Source organism: Zootoca vivipara, chromosome 16 (genome assembly GCF_965207765.1).
Source record: "Zootoca vivipara chromosome 16, rZooViv2.hap1.1, whole genome shotgun sequence".
Classification (NCBI taxonomy): domain Eukaryota; kingdom Metazoa; phylum Chordata; class Lepidosauria; order Squamata; family Lacertidae; genus Zootoca; species Zootoca vivipara.
The window spans coordinates 34466000-34488463 of NC_142599.1; the positions used below are offsets into that span (position 1 = coordinate 34466000).

At 47.8% G+C, this 22464-nt stretch overlaps 2 protein-coding genes and 1 long non-coding RNA gene across 7 annotated transcripts; 1 reads left to right on the forward strand and 2 right to left on the reverse strand.

The window, feature by feature from the left end:
* Positions 1-66: 66 nt before the first annotated feature.
* Positions 67-14344, forward strand: RAB13 (RAB13, member RAS oncogene family). Its single transcript, XM_035099068.3, has 10 exons — positions 67-230; positions 2365-2566; positions 6781-6986; positions 9164-9224; positions 9839-9899; positions 10256-10333; positions 10693-10782; positions 11852-11917; positions 12615-12665; positions 13244-14344. Exons 2-10 carry the CDS (start codon positions 2562-2564, stop codon positions 13313-13315), a joined length of 690 nt encoding a protein of 229 aa, XP_034954959.2. The 5' UTR covers positions 67-230; positions 2365-2561; the 3' UTR covers positions 13316-14344.
* On the reverse strand, positions 5281-6561 carry LOC148683160 (uncharacterized). Its single transcript, XR_015947530.1, has 2 exons — positions 6347-6561; positions 5281-5538 (listed from the first exon to the last, which is right to left on the reverse strand). It is a non-coding gene; the product is annotated as an uncharacterized LOC148683160 (long non-coding RNA).
* A 420-nt stretch (positions 14345-14764) lies between the features above and the next one.
* Positions 14765-22444, reverse strand: LOC118076111 (uncharacterized). Of its 5 annotated transcripts, none has more exons than XM_088659847.1 (2): positions 22361-22444; positions 14765-19955 (listed from the first exon to the last, which is right to left on the reverse strand). In XM_088659847.1, the coding sequence occupies exon 2, from the start codon at positions 19830-19832 to the stop codon at positions 17862-17864; it is 1971 nt and encodes a 656-aa protein (XP_088515973.1). In that variant the 5' UTR covers positions 19833-19955; positions 22361-22444; the 3' UTR covers positions 14765-17861. The 5 variants fall into 5 exon arrangements, with proteins under 5 accessions (XP_088515973.1, XP_034954556.1, XP_034954554.1 ...); XM_035098665.3 differs by lacking the exon at positions 22361-22444 and adding an exon at positions 21361-21446; XM_035098663.3 differs by lacking the exon at positions 22361-22444 and adding an exon at positions 21319-21445.
* Positions 22445-22464: the final 20 nt, after the last annotated feature.

Below are 22464 nucleotides of genomic sequence, written 5' to 3' on the forward strand. Positions count from 1 at the left end.
GCCACGCTCCGGAGGAGGGGGGCTGCGCCTCTCAGCCGCCATCTTGGATTGGGGCTTGTCGGGAACGGAAGTTCCCCTGGTTGAAAGCGGATTGCGGGAAGGAGGGCCGCCATGATGGGAAGGTCGCGGTGAAACGACAAGAGGGACTGGCGAGGCGGCCCTCTTGAGGAGGGCAGCCGTGTCGCCAGGCCGCCATTTTGACAGGGTTTCATGAAAACAAGATAAATGAGGCAAGTACAGTAATAGAGGAATATAAAGGTCTTTTTCTCTATTCCCGGCATATTATTTTTAATAATAATAATAATAATCACCTGCCATTCACCTTCAGACCTCAGGGTTACAACATGAAAACACACACTGAAAATATTTGAAAAACAACTTTGAATCAGTTTTAAGCAACTTAAAATTTACAGCTTAAAACCATTCACAAATGCATTTAATCATGCATTGCTTTTCCTCCCAAGGTGCTCATGATAGTGTAGACACACCTCATTTTAGCTTCACAGGCAACCATGTGAGGTAGGCTAGGATGGCTCAAATTCACCTAGTGAGCTTCATGGGTGGGTGGGGATTTGAACCCAGGTCTAAACACACCCTGCACCTTCAAATACACCAGAGTGGCTCTCCACATTGACCCTGCATCCTGCCAGCCCCATTGGTGGTGTGGCTAAGGAGTTTATTTGTTATTTGTTTTTCTCTAAAGAGCTCAAGGTGACATATGCATGGTTCTCTCCTCATCTCCTCCCCACAACAACTCTGTGAGGTTGGTTTGGCTAAGGGGCAGTGACTGACCCAAGGTCACCTGGTGAGCATCATGGCTGAAATGGCATTTGAACCCTGGTCTCCCAGATCCTAGTCTGACAGCAGCCCCACCACTGGCTCTTGGACTAGGACAAGGGAACCCAGAGTTCAAATCCCCAGTATACCTGAAGGAGCGTCTCCACCCCCATCATTCTGCCCGGACACTGAGGTCCTGCACTGAGGGCCTTCTGGCAGTTCCCTCGTTGCGAGAAGCCAAGTTGCAGGGAACCAGGCAGAGGGCCTTCTCGGTAGTGGCACCCGCCCTGTGGAAAGCCCTCCCAGCAGATGTCAAAGAGAAACAACTACAGTACCAGACTTTTAGAAGACTTCTGAAGGCAGCCCTGTTTAGGGAAGCTTTTAATGTTTAGTACTGTAGATTATTGTATTTTAATACAATACAGCCGCCCAGAATGGCTGGGGAAACCCAGCTGGATGAGCGGGATAGAAATTATTATTATTATTATTATTATTATTATTATTATTATTATTATTATTAGGCCTTTGTCAGCCTGATCTACCTTACAGGGTTGTTAGTAGTATAAAATGGGAAGAGAACCACAGAGACTGCTCTAAGTTCCTTGAAGTAAGATTTGAGGAGTAGTAGCAGCAGCAGCCGTAGTATTTGTAATAAAACAGTAAATTATGCTGCTTTAGGCTGAAGTTTCACTCTCATGATGCATTCAGACATCACTGTTGGTTTTGCTGAACCCACCTCTATACATGGAGATGTTGAGGTGGCCACAATGGGCATTGATCACCTTAGGCTGCTTCACCAGCTATAGCCTTGTCTAGAAAAAAAGAGGCCTCTCCTCAAATTGCACACATGTTGGTCGTGTCTGGGTTGCACTACTGTAATGCTTTCTACATGGGGCTCCCCTTGGAGACTGCTGCCAAAACCGAACTACATACATCCGTGACTCAGGTTATCTCCTCATTTCTAGGCTCCCATTCAAATGCTGGGCTTGGGTCCCAGCTATTTGAAGGACTACCTGCACACCTAGGAACATGCCTGGGTTCCCATATCCACCTCAAAAGCTGACGAGTACCAGGGACAGAATATTTTTTTTAGTGGTGGAACCATCCTCTCTGGAACTGGCCTCCTCTTTCTTGTGGTTTTCAAACTGTTGCTGAACAGTTTAAAAAACAAACAAAAAACAACCACCACCACCACCACCAAGCATTTCACTGATCTTATTGCCAACTTGTCTAATTTTGATAGGACTCAGTTAGGGGTTTTAAAAAATAATAATATTGCTATGTTTTAAGCCTGGTTCCTGTTTTGTAAACTGCTTTGTGATCCCTAAAAGGCAGGGATCAAAATAACTTGATAAATGAATGAATGGATGGATGGATGAAATCCCGCACTTGGGGAGTGGAGTGGCATCATCCTGGTATGACATCATCCTGGTGTGAACCAGCTCTTTCATAGGCACTCTGGGCTATGCAGGCAGATGATGTCATGGCAAAGGTGATGATGCCAGCGCCCATAACTCTCTCTGGTGTTACATAGCCCATTACAAAATGGGCTCCTGCCTTAAATCTGTTTCCCACCCCACATTGCAGGCCTTAGAACCACCAGTGAGAGATGTGGCCTTCGCCTGCTGCCAAGTGGTTGTTTGGGTGCAAGACTTACTTCTTTATTTCCGCTTTATTCGTTGGCTATATTTCTGCCGTGGCTCGTTAGCCAAGCTGAGAATGAGCAATCCCATGGATACTTACTCAAAATTAAGTCCCGTGAGTACAACTGGATATGCTCCCACATGAAGTGAGTATAGTATTCCAACTTTATTTTTATTTTAAATACAGAGGAAGCTAATAATTGCTACTGCCTATAAGTCTTGCTTTTAAATCAGCCGAGAACTCCAATCCATTGCAGGAGGAGAACATTGCTTATTAACAGTGCAGACCACCTAGCGGTCAAGGATCCCACCTTGTGGGAGAACATTTGATTTGCATGCAAGAAGGCCACAGGTTCAGTTCCTCCCAGCATTTCCAGGTTGGGCTGGGACAGAGACCTCCCCGCAAAGCCTTGGGAAACTGCTGCCAGTCGGTGTAGACAATACTGAGGGTTCTGTTTAGTTATAATAGGTACTTCCACCCCAGGAACATAAGAAGCTGCCATATATTGGGCTGGAATCCTTGGACCATCTTGGCTCAGCATTGCCCGCACTGACTGGCAGCAGCATTCCAGGGGTCTGTGCAGGGGTCCCTCTCCCAGCCCTACCTGAAGATGCCATTGAGGATTGAAGCTGGGACCTCCTTGCAAGGCAGATGCAGCTCTACCCATTGAGCTATGACTCTACCTCTAGCCTAGATCTTTCCTCTTCTTCCCTGCATGTATCCTATCTAACTAGTCGTCGTCATCACCATCAAGAAAGCAGAATCTGCAACAAAATATTGCAGCATGGAAAGCTGCCGTTGTGGCTGCCATCCATCCATGCTGTTTTCCAGGATATTCCATTCCAGTCTGACTGTATCCCATCCCAGATTGCCATTCCCTCACCTGAACAATCAGAATTTTCTGCATCGTTGGCCTATTCAGTCCTCATTGTGCTATAATAGTGGTGCTGGAGGAGACTCTTGAGAGTCCCATGGACTGCAAGAAGATCAAACCTATCCATTCTGAAGGAAATCAGCCCTGAGTGCTCACTGGAAGGACAGATCCTGAAGCTGAGGCTCCAATACTTTGACCACCTCATGAGAAGAGAAGAATCCTTGGAAAAGACCCTGGTGTTGGGAAAGATGGAGGGCACAAGGAGAAGGGGACAACAGAGGATGAGATGGTTGGACAGTGTTCTCGAAGCTACGAACATGAGTTTGACCAAACTGCGGGAGGCAGTGCAAGACAGGAGTGCCTGGCGTGCTCTGGTCCATGGGGTCACGGAGAGTCGGACACGACTAAACGACTAAACAACAACAAAGTGTCTGTTGTTGTTCTTGCCGTTGTTGTTGTTGTTGTTGTTGTTGTTGTTGTCATCTTCTAAACAGCCTTCCTAATGGATTTTCCCCAACCCCAAACACACACACTTTTGCAAACCTTGGAATTCCTCTCTTCATATTTATTTCTTCTTTAGGTATAAACTGCTCCAAAGCCTAAAGCCATCCAAGTTGTGTATGACAATGTAAAATATGATAAAATACAAAAAAGAGACTACAATTTCCAAAAGCAATTGGTCCACAGACTATAAAATCCAGTGGAACCGTTTCTGCAGATGAATTCTGCATCACTGGTGCAGTTTCTCAGAGAATCAAACCACTATCAGTACATTATAGGGTTCTTTTTATTTAGGAAATGTATAATATTTCCTTATAATAATCCCTGAGCAGTAATAAGATTAAATTCTGTATAAAACATGAAATACACAGACCAATTAAAAACAATTATGCATAAAAGCATCACTAAAAAACCATTTAAAAAGTAAACACATTTAGAACAAATAACTGAATGATGTGTCTGAAGTCTGGACAGGGTTGCTGAAACTATAATATTTTCAGCAGGCATCTAGAATGGTATTGTAGATACAGCACAATCAGCATTGTTAATGGCACCCTAAAGAATCATACGGGGGGGGGGAATAGATCCCTGCCCTCAAGGAGTTTACAGTCTTAATAAATTTTTTAACACAAAATCGCATCTAACAGTGTTGGTACTGACCTTTAAAGCCCTAAACAGCCTCGGCCCAGTATAGCTGAAGGAGCATCTCCACCCACATCACTCAGCCCAGACACGGAGGTCCAGCTCCAAGGGCCCTCTGGCGGTTCCCTCACTGCGAGAAGTGAGGTTACAGGGAACCAGGTAGAGGGCCTTCTCGGTAGTGGCGCCCACCAGATGTCAAGGAAATAAACAACCATTTGACTTTTAGAAGACATCTGAAGGCAGCCCTGCTTAGGGAACTTTCACATTATTATTATTACTATTATTATTGCTGTTATTACTATTATTATTATTACTACTACTATTTTGGGAGCTGCCCAGAGTGGCTGGGGAAACCCAGCCAGATGGGTGGGGTATACATACATTCTAATTCTAATTCTTCTTATTATCATTATTATTATTCTCAGTGCTATGCCTTGCAGTACAACAAAATAAAACACCATATTACTAAATCGATCCTACAGACCTTCACCATATGTTTAATCAATTCCTGTTCCTGACATTCCACGTTCTCTCATTCTGTGATCCACGTATGTCTTACAAGCCAGGACCCAAATCTGCATTTGGGGAGCCATTTTTTTAACTTTTTACCATGTATTCTCATGGCGGAAGTGCTTCTATTGCCACCCTCCTTGGATCAGGCTCTCACCCACTGAGGACTCCCAACCTACCAGTTGACGTTCGTCTGGTATTTACTGGACGTAAATACTGGAATACTGCAGTAGGAAGCAGTGCCGGCAGTGTCGTTTTTGGTGATTTCCCTTTAAAAATTGCTCAACGACTTTTGTGTCTGGATTTTCACTTTTTTTGAAATATGGCAACTAAAAGTTTATTTATTCTTTATTATTCTGATTTCTTCTACAACTCCCAGATCAACCTCAGGAGTTTTATACAGTCTAAAAATATCTAAGCCAATTGACTGTTTGCTGGAATCCCCTGCTGTTAACTCTACATGGTGTGATTGAAGTCAGTGGATGGGAGTAACGGATACAGACAGGCCATTGTTTCTCAAATCGAGATGCAGGATCACGCTCTCTTTTCCTGGTGTGCTTAGCAGACCAAAATCCTGCTCCTTTCCTCCCCTAGAAAACAAGAAAAGAAATGGAGGCTTTTCCTGGCGTAATGGAGAAGAGTGTTTCACCTGTTGAACTTCTGCCTGTTTCTCCAGAGACTCTCTGTCCATTACAGATAATAAAAGATGAAAACCTTTAAAAAAAATTTTTTAAATATACAATCTCATATATTAAAAAAGAATACAGTACATAAACAATTAGAAAGAAAAAAAGAAAGAAAGAAAGAAAGAAGAATAGATTGAAAAAAAGAACAACGAAAAATCAGAATTTAAAATTGACTCCCAACCTTTGGTTTTATATATATATATATATATACTGTATATATATATATACTGTATATATATATATATATATATATATATATATATATATATATATAAGGTTAATGTTGTGAACCTCTTTGGGAACTGTAGTTTGTTAAGGGTGCTGGGAACTGTAGTTCTGTGAGAAACAAACTACAGTTCCTAGGATCCCTTGATGTGCAAGCATGTACTTTAAATGTATGGAGCATACGCCACCTTAACGTGTGCGCACGAGGTGTGGAGCTCGCTATGCAGCAACTCAATGAAAGGTACTTTGCACATGCTCAAGGGCACTCTCAGCGCCTCGCGAATGGCTCTTATTTAGTTCCGCATCCCGTTTCTATGCCACTTTTCCTTCAAGTGTTGAAAAAAGGTGGCATGCCTGGCTCTCTCCCACCCCTCAGGCCACTACTTTATCCTTACAACAACCCCGGCAACAAGGTAGGAGAGACTGGCGACTGGCTCAAGGACACACCCGGGAAGCTTCACGGTGGCCTGAGCAGGACATTACAAACCCTGATCTCTCCCGGGTCCCAGCGCTCTAACCACTGCGCCGCACTCCTCCAGGCGTCAGGTCTCCCTTTGGGGGCATGAATGAACGGCAGCGCCAAGTTCATTCATGCTGCCCGGGGCGCGCGGGGGCGGGGGAAGAAGAGCCCATTGAAGAAATCCGCTCCTCCCGGGGCTGAGTCAGCACAGACATTTCAGCCCTGCTGGCTTAACCCCTCCCTGCCCGGGGGGGGAAGCGGCTTTTCTCCCTCGCCTTCCAGCGAGGAGGAATGGGGGAGTGGTCTGAGCCTCCCGCTGGCTGGGAAGGAGGAGGAAGAGGAGGAAAAAAAATAGGCTGCTGGGCGAGAGGAGGAGTTTGGGTTCCACCTCGCAACTTCTCATCCCTCCCCCCCTTTAAACTTTTCTGATTTCTCTTTTCTTTCTCTCCCCCCCCTCCCAGCTCCTTCTATTTCTTTCTTTTCTTTTCTTTTCTTCCCTCCCAGGAAAGAGGAAGAAACCCAAGTTGCAACTCTCTGGGGGCCATGGCCAAATCTTACGATCACCTCTTCAAGCTGCTCCTGATCGGAGACAGCGGAGTGGGGAAGACGTGCCTGATCATCCGCTTTGCAGAAGACAACTTCAGCGGGACCTATATCAGTACCATCGGTGAGAGGGATTGGGGGCGGGGGGGGGTCCAGGGGAATGCGGTGGGCGGTTCTGGGGAGATCTGGGGAAAGGGAGGGGCTTTGCCACCCCCTTGCGCCTCGATCTTCAAGACTTCGCATCCTCCTTATCGATGTCCCACCTTTTAAGAAGACAAGGGCACGATACTCTCCCTCTACATTTAAACCCCACAACAACCCTGAGAGGTAGTCAAAACAAAATTTTAAAAATCCTTCCAGTAGCACCTTAGAGACCAACTACCTGTAAATTTGTCATTGGTATGAGCTTTCATTTGTCATATCAATGACAAACTTAGTTGGTCTCTAAGGTGCTACTGGAAGGATTTTTTAAATTTTGTTTTGATTACGTCAGACCAACACAGCTACTTACCTGTAACCTGAGAGGTAGGTTAGGCGGAGAGGCGGCAATTGGTCCAAGTGAGAATTGGACTGGGTGGGGATTGGAACCCTGGTCTCTCCCAGATCTGAATTTGACACCCTAACCGAACTGTTTTAAAACATTCCAAGAAATAATTGAAACCAACAATAAGCTAAAAACTAGATTTTAAAAAATTGTTCGACATGACTGGATGGGCTTGCCTAAACAAAGAAGTTTTTGGCAGGCATAGCTGCCAAGTTATCCCTTTTTTTAAAGGGATTTTCCCTTATGCTGAATAGGCTTCCTCAGGAGAAAAGGGAAAACTTGGCAGCTATGTTGGCAGGTGCCGTAAAGAGTGTGGCGAAGGTGCCTGCCTGATGTCAATGGACAGGGAGTTCCAAAGGGCATGTGCTTCCATGCTAAAAGATTTTGAGTTCTGACAAATGCGGAACAGGTATTATTGCAGGTACCTGTTCCGCAGACAGAAGCAGTCAGTGAGGCATGCATGGGCCAAGGTGATCTCGCTGGTAAACTAATAAGATAAAGCAGTTAAGGGCCTTATGTACTAATAGTAACAGTTTGAACTAGTCTTGTAGAAGAAACACAGAATAAAGTACATATTAGAAGAACAAGTATACCTGAAGGAGCATCTCCACCCCCATCGTTCTGCCTACACACTGAGGTCCAGCGCCGAGGGCCTTCTGGCGGTTCCCTCACTGCGAGAAGCAAAGTTACAGGGAACCAGGCAGAGGGCCTTCTTGGTAGTGGCACCCGCCCTGTGGAACATCCTTCAAACAGATGTCAAGGAAATAAACAACTACCTGACTTTTAGGAGACATCTGAAGGGAATCTGTTTAGGGAAGCTTTAATGTTTTACCGTGTTGTGATATAATACGCTGGAAGCCACCCAGAGTGGCTGGGGCAACCCAGTCAGATGGGTGGGGGAGTTTACAAAGAAATTATTATTATTATTATTATTATTATTATTATTATTATTATTAACCATCATCATCTGCATAACAGCAGCAGCATAAACTTACAGAGGGAGAAAATGAGCAGCAGGATATCTAAAAGCACAGCCCACCCAAGGGCACAGATACAAAACCTTTCTCTCTGTCCAAACGTCGGGCATAATCTTGGCCACCACAGAAAATGGCAGACCCTCCCAGCCTCACGCGGGAGCGTTCCTTTCCTCTCCCTGTTTCCCACCCTAGGAGATCTTCACCTCCCTGCTTCTCATCCAGGGTTCTTCCACCATCCACCCACCACTTGAAAGCACGTGACTTCCTTCAAATAATCTTGGGAACTGTAGTTTGTGGAGGGTGCTGGGGACCGTAGCTCCTTGAGGTGGGAACTCCAGTTCTTGGGGTGCTTATGCCTATTATGAGATGGGTCTTCCTCGGGGGTGCAGATCTTTGGCAGGATCTATGTGACAGGGCGCTCGTTTGCCGAGGTATGGGCGTCACTTAAAAATAGTTTTAAGATTCCAGTCCTCATGGAACTGAATAAACTGGAACTTGGGAAGTGGCCTTTAGTCTATCGAGTACAGTAGTGTCCACACTGACTGGCAGCAGCTCTGCAGGGTTTCAGGGAGAGGTCTCTCCAGGTAGGGCTGGGCTGTGTCCTCTGTTCCTAAGAGATGGATGGCCACCTGTCATGGATGCTTTAGCTGAGATTCCGGCATTGGAGGGGGTTGGACTAGATGACACTCGGGGTACCTTCCAACTCTATGATTCTGTTAGAGAGTGTGAGCCTATATATGTGTGTGTGAGTAGCTTGACCCCCATCTTCCCCCTATCTAGGGATCGACTTCAAAATCCGGACAGTGGACATTGAAGGGAAGAGGATCAAGCTGCAGGTTTGGTACGTCCTTATGGTGCAACGCAAACCTTTCATGAGTCTCTGCCCCCAAGGCGCTTGCAAATCTACATTTTGACAGCAGAGCATGAGACAGGCAGGAGTCTCCAAGTGAGCAGAGGCAGGGAACTCTGTGCTTTGGGTTTATTTCAGTCGGGAGATAAAGGACTGGGGAGTTTGGGCTTTGGGGGGGAAGTCGAGTTTCAGGCGGAGGCATCTGAAAAAAGGAGGTCTGAAAAAGCACCCTTTGGGTTGAGAAAGGAAGAAGAAAAGGGCTAAAATGAGGACAGGATAGAGCAGGGACGGCCAACTCCCAAGGCACTGCGATCTACCTCATAGAGTTAAATGGAACCTCCTGGTTCAGAGGCACTCTACCTCTGAATATGAGTTGCTCAGGGGAGGAGATGAACAGTAGGGAATATCTGCTCCTGTGCTTCCCAGAGGCACCTGATATGTCACTGTGGCAGACAGTGCTGGACTCGAGGAGCCTTTGGGCTTGATTTAGCAGCAAGGCCCTTCCTTTGTGCGTACGAGGCTTCAGAACGGGATGGGTCCCGATGGGAGGAGGTTTCAGATAACGGTCCCCGTCTCTTGCGATTTTGGACTTCTTTCTCTTGTAGGGACACGGCTGGCCAGGAACGGTTCAAGACCATCACCACAGCGTATTACCGGGGAGCCATGGTATGGAATCCCGACACCCAGCAGCTCCTAGCTTCTTGGCCAGGCCGGAATGCCATTATGCGATTGGTGCCAGAAGTGGGATCTTCGTAGCCTAGGGAGGGCCCCTTAACATACGGTCAAAAGGGCCAATGCAACAAGGCCACCAAGGAAGGATTTTTCCATTGGGGAGAAGCTTACGGCCAGTAAATGTCTCTCTGTGTGTGTTTTAATTGGAATTCTGGGATAAATATACAAACAGCAGGTTTCTGCAACCTGACCTTGATGTCAGATGGGTAGATTTTAATTTGTTTTGTTTGCTGCGTTGCCATTCATTCTGTTAAAATGCAAGCAAGTATTAACACCTGGTTCCTTCCCAGGGGATTATCCTTGTGTACGACATCACAGATGAAAAATCCTTTGAGAATATCCAAAACTGGATGAAGAGCATTAAGGAAGTGAGTGAGCATGAGGAAGAAAGTGGGGGGTGGGATGGAGGGGGTCTGCGGCTGGCAGGCAGGCACCCACCCTGTTTTTTCATCCGCCCTCTCGCCCACCGCCCTTCTTCTGCTATGGATCCAACATCGCCTTGTGGTAGACAAGGCAGGAGGGCGGTGGCATTGTGGGCACGATGGCTCTGTTCTCCCGCCACAGGCATCCCGTTGGCCACTGGGAGAACAGGATTCTGGACTAGATGGGCCACTGGCCTGATCCAGCAAGGTCTTTCTGATGGTATGGGTGGAGGATCATGGTGGGAAAACCTGAAACCTGCCTGGTCGATGTTTAGATCTCTCTGCCCCCCCCCTTTCTTCTGCAGAACGCTTCAGCCGGCGTAGAGCGCCTCCTGCTGGGGAACAAGTGTGACATGGAGAGCAAACGCAAAGTGCCCCGGGACCGAGCAGAGAAGGTATCTGATGCAGCCAGAGCGACATATTTAGGCAGGGCAGAGAGGATGGGGTGTGGCAGGGATGAAATGGCACATGGGGACAGGCACTTGAAGGTTAGAGTGCTGAGCTGAGCGGTTTTCTGGAGCGCCTCACCCCTTCAGTTAAACCTTCCTGCACTTAGACTTAGTGGTGAGGTTGGGGAGCTCTTCACAGAGCGATTTGCTCTATGAAGCACTTAAACAGTTTGCCTGGGCTGCCTGGCATCCTGTGTTGGTGTTGCCACCTCTTGGTGGTGCAGTGTGATGACAGCCTTAAATTTTTATGTATATACAGTGGTACCTTGACATCCGAACGATTCGACTTCTGAAGGTTTTGACTTCCGAAGTCGACAACCCCGGACGTTTTTTCGCCGCGCGCGCCCTGCGCAGAAGCGGTACACACGGTCGGCGCATGCGCAGAAGCACGAAAACGCGCTTCGCGCATGTGCAGAACGGGCGCTTCGACAACCAAAGACTTTGTCTTACGAAGACGGCCGCATAACGGATCGTCTTTGTAAGTCGAGGTACCACTGTAGGTGTATATATCCATGCCCACACCTATATACATAAAAAAGTAAGGTTGTCATCACACTGCTGTGTGTGTGTGTGTGTGTGTGTATCTATTTGTCTATCTATCTAGTTTTTCAAAGATGGAACAATAACCAAAGTAACCATTAAGAGGGTCATATATAAGCATGTATGTAAAGAAGTATCAGAAAGCCCAAGTTATGATGCGATCATACAGGAGGGAATATTAAAAGTCACATTTATTCACCCAAGATAATCTTTCCATCAATTCCTCTGATTCAAGGGTGGGCTTAACTTCCTGCTCTTGCACTTGAGCAGCTGTTTCAGGTTTTGTAACAAACTTTGTGTGACAGGAGGAAGGCTTATGTGTACCCTTTCCTTGCTGTCAGTCAACCAAGCAAGTCTGACGCCTGCCCACCCCTGTTCTATGGGGTTGGGAGAAGACTGAGATGGGTTGTGAGGTGGGTGCAGCAAGGATTGCCAAAGCGTTGGCATTCCAAGTATCCCACTTCTTTCCCAACAGCTATCCAAGGAGCACGGGATCAGGTTTTTTGAGACGAGTGCGAAATCCAGCTTGAACGTAGAGGAGGTGAGTGGCGAGAGCCTCCTATTTATTTCAGCGTTTTGCTGCTACGCTTTCAGGGCTAAGTCACTGCAGCTTCGGCATAAAAGGCCAAGAAGTGTGTGTGGCGTCTATAGAGTCGGTAGCAGGAAATGGGGACCCTGAGGTCCTCTAGGTGTGGTTGGACTCCAGCTCCCATCATTCCTGACCTTTGAGCCATGCTGGCTGGGGATGATGGGAGCTGTAGTCTTAACAACATCTAAAGTCACCCGTTTTCTGCATCCCTGCTTTGTTATCTCCATAAGTGCATTTGGTGTGTGATCCCTGATTGGTTGGGATGTGATTGTACCCAAAACAGTACTTCTGTCCTGTCAGGATTCAACCTCAATCTGTTAGCAGCCATCCATCCTCCAACCGCCTTCAGGCACTCACACCGCCTTCACTGGTTCCGATTTAAAAGAGAGGTAGAGCTGGGTATCATCTGCATACTGAAGGAAGGAGCGGAACCACTGTATAGCAGTGCCCCCAGCTCCCAGCCCCTCTCCAGAAGGATGTTATGGTCAATAGAGGGCTTCCCTCCTCCCAAATAGTGACCAGGCTGTTTAAATGGGAGCAAAGGAAGGCCTACTTCACAGGGGTGTTGTGAAGGCAAACATTTTTTTGCATGTTAAAATAATAAATGAACGCGACAGAGGTCAGATGGAGCTATGTTTTTCCCCTCCAGGCTTTCAGCACGTTGGCCCGGGACATACTTCAGAAATCAAGCAAAAAATCGGTGAGGAGTCTGTGAGAAAGGGGATGGAGTTTTTTTGGGGGGGGGGCTGGGGACCGGGACTTCCCTGAGCAGGGGTGTGATGGTTCAGGGTTTGGACAGCTAGCCTGAGGGGAAGAGGTGGATGAGAAATCTTTAGTCACTGGGTGGCTGGGGCCTATCAGAGCCAGTGGCGGACTTGGGTAATAGATGCCAAAATTTGACACCCCACCTTGTGCGACCTTCCCAAAGCCAGGTAAGAGAGGCACCAGGCTTTGGGAAGGAGGAACGAGGGCCTGGCAGGGTCCTAAAGCCCTCCTACCGTCTTCCCAAAGCTGGTAAAATGCCAACTAGGCTTTGGAAAGGAACAAACAGGACAGTATGACCTTGTCAGAGCCTTGCACCTCCTTCCCAAAAACCATGGAGGGCAGAGCACAGCCATTGTGGCTAGTAGCCGCCGATAGCTTTCTCCTCCTCCTGTGGATTGTCCATCGCCATCCAAGCTGGTGGCTGTCCCCGCCTCCAGTGGCACTGAGTTCCACAGGTCAACAACGTGCTCTGTATAGAAGTACTTCCAACCCTATTGTCCATCTCTCCTCCAGGCTCAGCACGTCAAGGGCCCGTTGGAGCTGAAAGGATCGCAGAAAAGCAGCAGTAAATGTTTGGTGGTGTAGCGGCGACTGTCCCATCCCGTCGCTCCTCTGCCTTGTCGTAGGACGTACCCCTTTCGCTATTTACACTCCAAACGCCTCCGCTTTCTTCCACGAAGCTCAGAAACCCTTACGGGCGGGACCCCAGGAGTGGGGGGCTGACGGCAGGTGGGGCTCGCAGGCCGAGACCTCCCTCTCTCCCCCCTTTTGTGTCCCCAAGTTCCCTGGCCGTAGGGAACATTGACCATTTGGAAGGGCTCTTGCCCAAGAGATGTGGGTCTAGGGTTGCAAGAACTCCGGGGTGACCCAAAATCTCCAGGGTCACCTGGGCCCTTTCCAGGCAGCAGAGAAGGCCTCAGGTGGGTGATAGTGCCTTTTTAAGGTATTTTTTTTAATTCAGAAAACTATGTGTGCAGCTTCCAAGTTTTAGCCTGGCAGGAGCCAGCAGCAGATAATTGCATATTGCTCCCAATTAATCTCCGCCTCCAGGGCTCAGTGGTGGAAGTGCAGAGGAAGAATCCCCAGGACCCGTCCCTAGGTCTCAGGTTTAGACGCTGAAATATTAGGGTCTGGGATGCTCCCGACCTGGCAACCCTATGGGGGAACCACTACCAAGATAGTGGAGGGAATTAAATGTTGGGGGTGGGGGTGGGGTCTTGGCTGCAGTGGAGTCAGAATGCACTGGGGCCACCATGAACCACAGAAGTTGGAGAGGAATCAAAGGGTCATCTAAGTCCAACCCCTGGACTTTTTTGAGTGGGGGCGGGGCACTACAGGATGCTGACACTTTCCCCATAGCCAGCCTAATCCTGGGAACAGGTGTTCGCCCTGTAATGCAACTTCAGCCCAACATCCCGTGAGGAAGAGGGCAGAGGCTTTCCCTCTGCCCCCACAGCCCCCCCCCCCACATTACGTTTGCGCAGGAGCCTGGAAATGTGCCCACAGAAACTCCCCCTCCAAAAAAGGCCCACACAATATTCCACATGTGCCTCTTAGTTATTATTATTAATTCTTTCGGTAACCCTTTGAACAGTATTAAAATGTTTGCCGTAATTTCTGAATGTCTCCTGTACTAAATGTAGCAGGCCTTGTGAGAGTCAGCCTGGCCCCGGGGGTGTGGGGGGGGGGAGTGCCGTGCCTTCCGTCGCATGGCATACAGAACCCGAGAGATTAAAAAGTGGGGGTTCTGGCAGGGGGACGGGACCTCTTGCCATGCCCCTTGAGAGAGGTGCTGGAAGACTTCAAATCTTGCAGCACTTACATTTTGGAACTCCCTGCCTCTTGACATCACTCAGGCGCCTTCACTGTGCTGTTTTGGGCGCCAGCTAAAAACATTTTTGTTTACAGGGAATCCTACCCAGATATGTAGAACACTGGTGCGTGTTTTAATCTGCTTTTAGTTTATTGCCGGTTTTGATTTTTTAAAAGAATGTTTCAAATACTGTACTGTAGTTGTTTTTATCTTTTTTTAAAAAAACACACGATAATCTTTTGAGGGTTATTTTACGATCAAGCAGTGTATAAATTTTTATGAAAGGAGGAATAAAATAAAAATGCATCTTTAGCCATATCCACATTATATTTTTTAAGCAGTTTCAGCGCACATGGAATGCACACGTCTCCAAAAAAACAACAACTGTGGGAATTATAGTTCACTCCCACAGAACTACAATTCCCAGCACCTTTAACAAACAACAGCTCCCGGAATTCTTTGGGGGAAAGCCATGTGTGTTGAATGCGCTGTAAACGTATGGTGTGGGCATGATGCTTGTTCTCTATCCTGTTGCAGTGACCTCGTCTTTTCCTAGGCCTTTCCCACAGGTATCCCATTTTTAATTCTCCACATTTTTTTTTAATTCCATGCATTTCAGGCGTGCAGAATGTGTGCAGCCCTCCAAGTGCTGTTGGACTACAACTCCCACCAACCAGAGTAGACTTGTCATTGATTTCTAATGGGTCTACCCTGAGGACAGATGTTCTTGGGCTCCAATTCCCACCTGCCCCAGCAAACATGGCCAGTGATCAGGGGGTCATAGAGTTGGAAGGGACCCGGAGGGTCGTCTAACCTCACCCCTGCAATGCAGGAATATGCAGCTGTCCCCATACAGGGACTGAACCTGCAACCTTGGTGTTGTCGGCGCAATGCTCTCACCAACTGAGTTTTGGGGGGAATGGTGGGAGTTGTGGTTTAGCAACATCAGGAGGTCCACAGGTTCCTCATATCTATCCTCAGCCAAACAGGGAGGATGCATTAATGCATTTGTGCGTCAAAACCACAGAGCCCAGGGCTTGCCGGTCAGAAGCTTGGCGGTTCGAATCCCTGCGACGGGGTGAGCTCCCGTTGCTCGGTCCCAGCTCCTGCCAACCTAGCAGTTCGAAAGCATGCCAGTGCAAGTAGAGAAATAGGTACCGCTCCGGTGGGAAGGTAAACAGCGTTTCCGTGCGCTGCTCTGGTTCGCCAGAAGCGGCTTAGTCATGCTGGTCACATGACCCGGAAGCTGTACGCTGGGTCCCTTGGCCAGTAAAGCGAGATGAGTGCCGCAACCCGAGTCGTCTGTGACTGGACCTAATGGTCAGGGGTCCCTTTACCTTTAAGACAGGGCTGGGGAGCCTGTGGCTTTCCAGATGTGGTTGGAATCCGGCTCCCGTCATAGCTGCCAAGTTTTCCGTTTTCTCGCGAGGAAGCCTATTCAGCATAATGGAAAATCCCTTTAAAAAAGGGATAACTTGGCAGCTATGGCTCCCGTCTTCCCTTTTCTGCAGTGGCTCCCCGTGTGTGAAATGCTGTCCCTGGAAAGGCTTGCCTGGCGCCGTCATTACATGTCTTTAGAAACCCGGCGAAAACAAGGAAGGAGGGAATGGAGTACTTTGGGACGGTCACTGGTGGCTGGCTGGCACCCTGAAAGGAGCACGCCACATACTGCAACATTTCTTGCACGCCCCACATATATTCCACAAAAGGAATCTGTCAGATCATTCTTTAGTATTACTGAGTCAGACCACTGGTTTGCCTAGCTCAGTACTGTCTACTACACTGACGCAGCAGCTCTCCAGGATTTCAGGAAGGGGATCTTCCCAGCCCTACCCAGAGATGCCGTTGGGGATCAAACCTGGGACTTTCTGCATGTGAAGCAGATGCCCTGCCCCTCAGCTCCAGCCCTGCCCTCAAATATAATAGTGTGATTCTAGTCCACGTGGTTCTGAGTGAATAAAGGGCTGATTTAAAGAGGGACATAGTAATTGCCCCATACTGAATTGGACCATTGGCCCATCTTGCTCAGTATCGTCTACACTGACCAGCAGAGTCTCTTCGATGCTTCAGACGGGGTGTGGGCCGAACAATCAATCAATCTTTATTACAGTCAAAGACCAGACAGCAAAGTTGACAACAGCAAGACGTCCTTTCCCAGCCTTACCTGATGCTTTACAGTCGTACCTCGGGTTACGACCACCTCGGTTTGCGAACAGTTCGGGTTACGAACTGCGCAAACCCGGAAGTGTTTTTGCCGCGCGCGCGCGCAGAAGCACCACACGCACGATCGCGCGATCTGCGCATGCGCAAAGCGCGGAAATCGCGAGAATCGCGCTTTGCGCATGCGCAAAATGGCGGCGCCCATCGCGTTCGGTTTACAAACTATTCGGGTTACGAACTGCGATCCGGAACGGATCGCGTTCGTAACCCGAGGTATTACTGTACAGGAGACCTTGTCCTGCAGATATTAATATCCAGGCAGCTTCTGCACGAGACAACTTAGAGCATTTTGCCAAGCAGAGAATGCTTGTACAGTATATTCAATCCCAAACTTGCCTTTCCAAATGCCCAATCGCTATTGTTCCGTTTAAGGCAGCTACTTTGCCTGCTGCGTTTTGAAAAGTCTTGGCCCAAGCTAGTCATCGGTGCAGCGTTTAAAAACTAGCCATAGTCAACAAGGATCCACCAACAGCATACAGATCAATGTGGCTTACTTGACCCAACAATCCATCCTCCCCCCCAACTCCAAATACAGTCATACCTCAGTTTAAGTTCGCCTCTGTTTGAGTATTTTCAGTTTAAGTACTCCGCGGACCCGTCTGGAACAGATTAATCCACTTTCCATTACTTTCGATGGGAAAGTTTGCTTCAGGTTAAGTTCGCTTCAGGTTAAGTACAGACTTCCGGAACCAATTGTGTTTGTAAACCAAGGTACCACTGTATGCAAACAAATCTCACTGCAGTAACCAAAGGCAATAAACCACGCCCTGCGCCCCCCAACCTTCTCTCACTCCCTTATTTCAAATAAACAAACTAGCCATAGTCAATCAGAGCTGGGACGGCCATCTTGGGGAAGAGTCTCCTGCTAATGTATACAGAAACGACAAGATACAGAGGGATGCCATATTCTGAAGAGCGAAAAAAAATACACATTTCCCGATTTCTGTTTTTAACTACAGATCACTATGACGACGCTCATTTTAAAATAATAGCAATACAAACAATCGAACTGGTTATAACCAAATACGTAACCAATTGTAAAAGTAAATGTGCTCAAATTACAATACAATACAATACAATAAAAATAGAACAAGTGTTTCAATACATCGGTACCCTGTATGAAACTCCTGTACTGGTACAAAAAGAAACACTTTCAGAGGCACTTTGTTCTTCTGTCCGACGCTGCCTGGCCCAAGCATATTTCTCTGTAGATCTTATCTTGTTCAACAGCTGCGTATTGCTTAAGAGATAGGCGTGAAATTCCTTGCAAGTAACGTGCTTGTAATTATATTGCAGTAGCACCATACTTCGCAGCGAGTCCAAGGATAAGTTGCCTCTCTCTTTGCTCAGAGAGAAAATGCACCCTGCGTTTGCATAATGTGAGGCAAGGGCAAAGAAACCCTGTGCCATCTTCAAAAGTTCCGAGTGGCACATAATGTTTTTGGAAGTCTCAAAGTACTTGGTCCACTTCTGATGTGCCTGGAGCTTAATGAACTCGTCGTCGCCTTTAAATTGATCCACAAACTTCTCGAGGTTGCAGAATTGATCGAAGCACTTCCCCTCATCTATGGACACCTCCCTGTCCAGGAGAAACTTTATGGAAGGTCCTACCTTGTCCCACTCTAGTGACTCACTAAGGGACATCCACATGAAGCATGAAAACTCCTTCATGGGCTCCATCCGTTTCTCCAGATACTCTATGCAGCTGTCATAGAAGCGGTTGACCTCTGCGCAGAATTTGTCGCACTCCGCGCCGAGACCCTCCTCGCGCTTTTCTTTCAGAAGGCTCTTGACCTTGAGGGACATGAAGCTGTGGCTCCTGCGTTCAGCGAGCATGTTCTGGACACAAAGCAGAACTTGGAGAATCTCCACCACCGAATTGTTTTCCCTTTCGAGTTCTAAAACATACGAGTGAAACATACTCATGAGAGACTGCAAGTGCAATAAATAAGCCTCGCTGAGCTCATGCTCAAAAAACTCTTGCAACACTGTCGGCGGTTTATTCTGGGAGAGGAAAAATGCCTTGACGGCTGGAAACGCGTGAATGAGTCTGGTGATGCCCGGAAAGGACGACAACCACCGTGTCTTGCTGCGAGACAGCAACTTGTTGTATTCAGTGTCCACAAATTCACAGTACTCCTTTAACTGCTCCGTTCGGACTCTATAGATATGAAAGTACTGGTATATCTTGAAAATGACGCTCTCAACGTCGACGTCCAACGTGTCCGCTGCTTGATGGACACAGTTATTCAAAATGTGCGCTGGACATCCCACACCGATTGAAGTTTTGTTATCCAGCTCACTCTTCAACTTTGCAAACACATTTCTTCCTTCTGAATCCTGCTGTATCCCTCCAAACACTGTGTTGCAGTTGTCACCTGTGAATGCTATGCATTTCTTTAACAGTCCTTTACTGTCAAGGGTTTCCTTCACGTACGAAAAGATTGTATCTGCAGTCTCATTGGGTTGGCTTTGCATTTCAATTATTTTGGACTGCAAACCACCACTTTTCCAGTCAAAATACTGAATAACTATTGCAACCACCTTGACCGGACCATGGTTACTCGCATCTGTAGAAACGCCGCAATAACCTATTTCATTTTCTTCAAGGCTTTTCAGAACATTTTCCAAACAATCGGGCGCCAATACAGAATTTACAATTGCCTCTGTCTTGGTTTTTGCACTTGAAAACTTCCTTGCAATATCGGAATCCGGGAACATCGTCTTCAGGAGGCCTGATGTGCACGTCATCACGTTATAACTGTGGTGGTGTTTGACGGTGTGAAAAGCGAAAGTTCCTTCTGCTGCGGTTACTTCATCTTCCCATTTGCTACAGGATTTTACGAAAACGTTTGCTAATTTTGCTGAAGAAGCTTCTCCTCGACTTGCTATTTTGTGTTTCTCAGAGTCCATGTGCGATTGCAGGTCACGCCCTCCTTTATGTGCCACAGAGACAAACGTACCCGGTCTACATACCAGGCATTCACCTTCAAAGTCATCTCTACCTCTTCTGAAACAGGTATACTTCCTCTGTAGCTGGACAGAAAATCTACATTTTCTTTTCGGCATTTTGGCACGTAGAAGCACAGCACGTAGAAAAAACCGTTAAGAAAGGTGGCAAAAGACTAAACGGAACTTGGAACTGGAAGTTAACACCATACAGCACTGCCTCCTATAGCAGAGCAAAGAGCCCTACAAAAGAATACAAGACAGAAAATTACTTACTGAACAATTCATGTATTCTTCAGGAAAAAGACTAGAACCCTCTATTGGGTACCTTCATAAAGAATTCAGATGTCTATAAAAACCTATAAAACAGCAATAGAAAGGCACATACAATCAAACAAAAGAGAGATCCAGAGGGTTCACACATGTAAAACAGGGTCCAATCTTATGGGTCTGGGAAAGCCTGGCCAAAAAGAAAAGCTTTCACAAGACATGCGAACCAAATGATGGCTGTGAACCAAATGAATGGTGACAACAGCATAAAAAACACGCCCTGTCACAACAATGATAAAGGGCTCCATTCAGCTAAAGGGCATGCACCACAGCTTTCCTGTGGAACACCCTCCCACCAGATGTCAAAGAGGAAAACAACTACCAGACTTTTAGAAGACATCTGAAGGCAGCCCTGTTCAGGGAGGCTTTTAATGTTTAATAGATTACTGTACACAACTTCAGGTGCAATGTTATGGACGTAACTTGCCTTGCTACACACTTATCTTGGTCAACAATGAGGCAACGCATCATCAGAATATAAGGCCGTCTGCCACTGGGTGGCAAAACATAGGCATGCATCCCCCAACTCCTCCCCAACTACTGATGAACCCCCTTAAAAGTTATAGCTGTCCTCTGTGCAATGCCACACATAGGGGCAAGCCCCATTCTACTGCCAACCCCTCTCTTGCTATCAATGCATGCCCACCCACCCCCCAAGAGCAAGCTTTTGAACACCACCCGTCTTGGCCATGCTGTTCTTAGCACCCTAGCCATCACCCTCCCAGTTCCCAAGTGGAGAGGTGCTGGCGGAGGGGAGGGCAAAGAAACCCACCTCCCTCTCTACAGTTGCCACCTGTCCTGTGTAATACAGGATTGTCCCGTATTTCAATGTAAAACGCTGTGTCCTGTATGGATAATTTTGTCCTGCATTTCAGCTTTCCTCTCTCTGCCAAGTTAGGGATCCCCTCCAAATGCACGTGTCAGCACCATCACGTCAGCACCAGGTTTTTTTTGGGGGGGGGAAGAGATCTTTCCCCCCCCCACTGCACCTCCCTGTCCTGTATTTTTCCAGAACAGTGGCAACCCTACCCTCCTCCTTCTCGGGACCCCACCACCGCCCTCCACCTCTTCATCGCCCCCGCCACGCATGATTTTAGCCAGGATTTGGGGGGGGGGGAGAGAACCTCAGTCTGCTATGTATTTTTATTGATCTTTATTGATTTGGGGGGAGGGGCAGCTGCCTCCTCCCAGTCCCGGCTCCCCAGCAAACCCGGGGCTCCAGTCCGCCCTTCTTCACAACCAGCCCCCCCCCCAGGCCCTACGCAGACCCACCGACCTGCCCACCTCCGCCACCCGCCATTAGAGGCGCCATTGTCACCCCTCTGCTGCCGCCTCCGCCGCCACGTGCAACATCCCCGCGCGCTCGCAGCGCCGCCTCTCGGATACGTCATTTCAGCGCGACTCCAGACGCGCAGCGTCCGCCTCGACGTCGGAAGAGGGGAAGGGAACGCGGCGAGAAATAAATCGCGGACGGAGTGAGAAAAGTCCCCGGCGGAAGAATGGCCATTGCTGCAACAGCAGCACAGCTTGCAGAACGTGATGGGCCCAATGGAAACAACGCCTAACCATGGTTTGTTTCCCTTACCTCTATATGCAATCCCCTTTAGCGGTGTCTAAAAGGGTGGATTTACAACCCCCAGCTTCTAGGCTTCACAAGTACTGGATGTGAAATAAAATATTTCTGGGCCCAAAATAGGGGTCTCAGCCTCGAATGGAGGACTGGACCCACGCAAAGAGCACGTTTGAGAGGCTCTAAGCCGGTCGGGAAAGACAGAGACCACAGCAGGACTTACAGAAAGCAAGGCGGCTACGGAAGCCTGATCTCTATTCTTTGAAGTATAAAGACTGTTGGTAACAGGGTTCCCCCTCACGCAACAAAATGACGAAGAGAGAACCCCGAACCTGAAGCGTCTGTAACCTGAAGCGCCTGCGGTACCCCGAGGTACCACTGTATTGTCCAATCTTTACTCGCTTTCTGGTTTGAGTTTCCTCTTATTCTCCCATTAATTTTCGCAAGTTCTAAATATTCTATCCTCTTCCCTTGCCAGTCAATTTTTGTGGAGATTGAGTCACCTTTCCAGTTTTTTTGCTATTAAAATTCTAGCTGCTGTGGTTGCGTAAACTGCTAAAGTTTTTAAGCTCGCTAGGCGCAAGGCTAGAGGACCTGATTTTTTGAAACCACCGCAGCAAAAGAAAGTGTCTCGTCCTCGTCACACTAATCATTTCACTTCCCAACCGTTTCTTGCAAACTCCCAATAGCCACTCTTTGCCCCGCACATGGCGGCTCCTCCCAGCTGCGTCAGAGGACCAGAAATCACCTTGGATGCATCATAGAGACTGTGGGCTGAAACCCCCTTTGAGGCAGAACTGAACTCCTCCACTCCACCGAGTCGGCCCGCGCGTGCGCAGTGCGTGCGCAAGG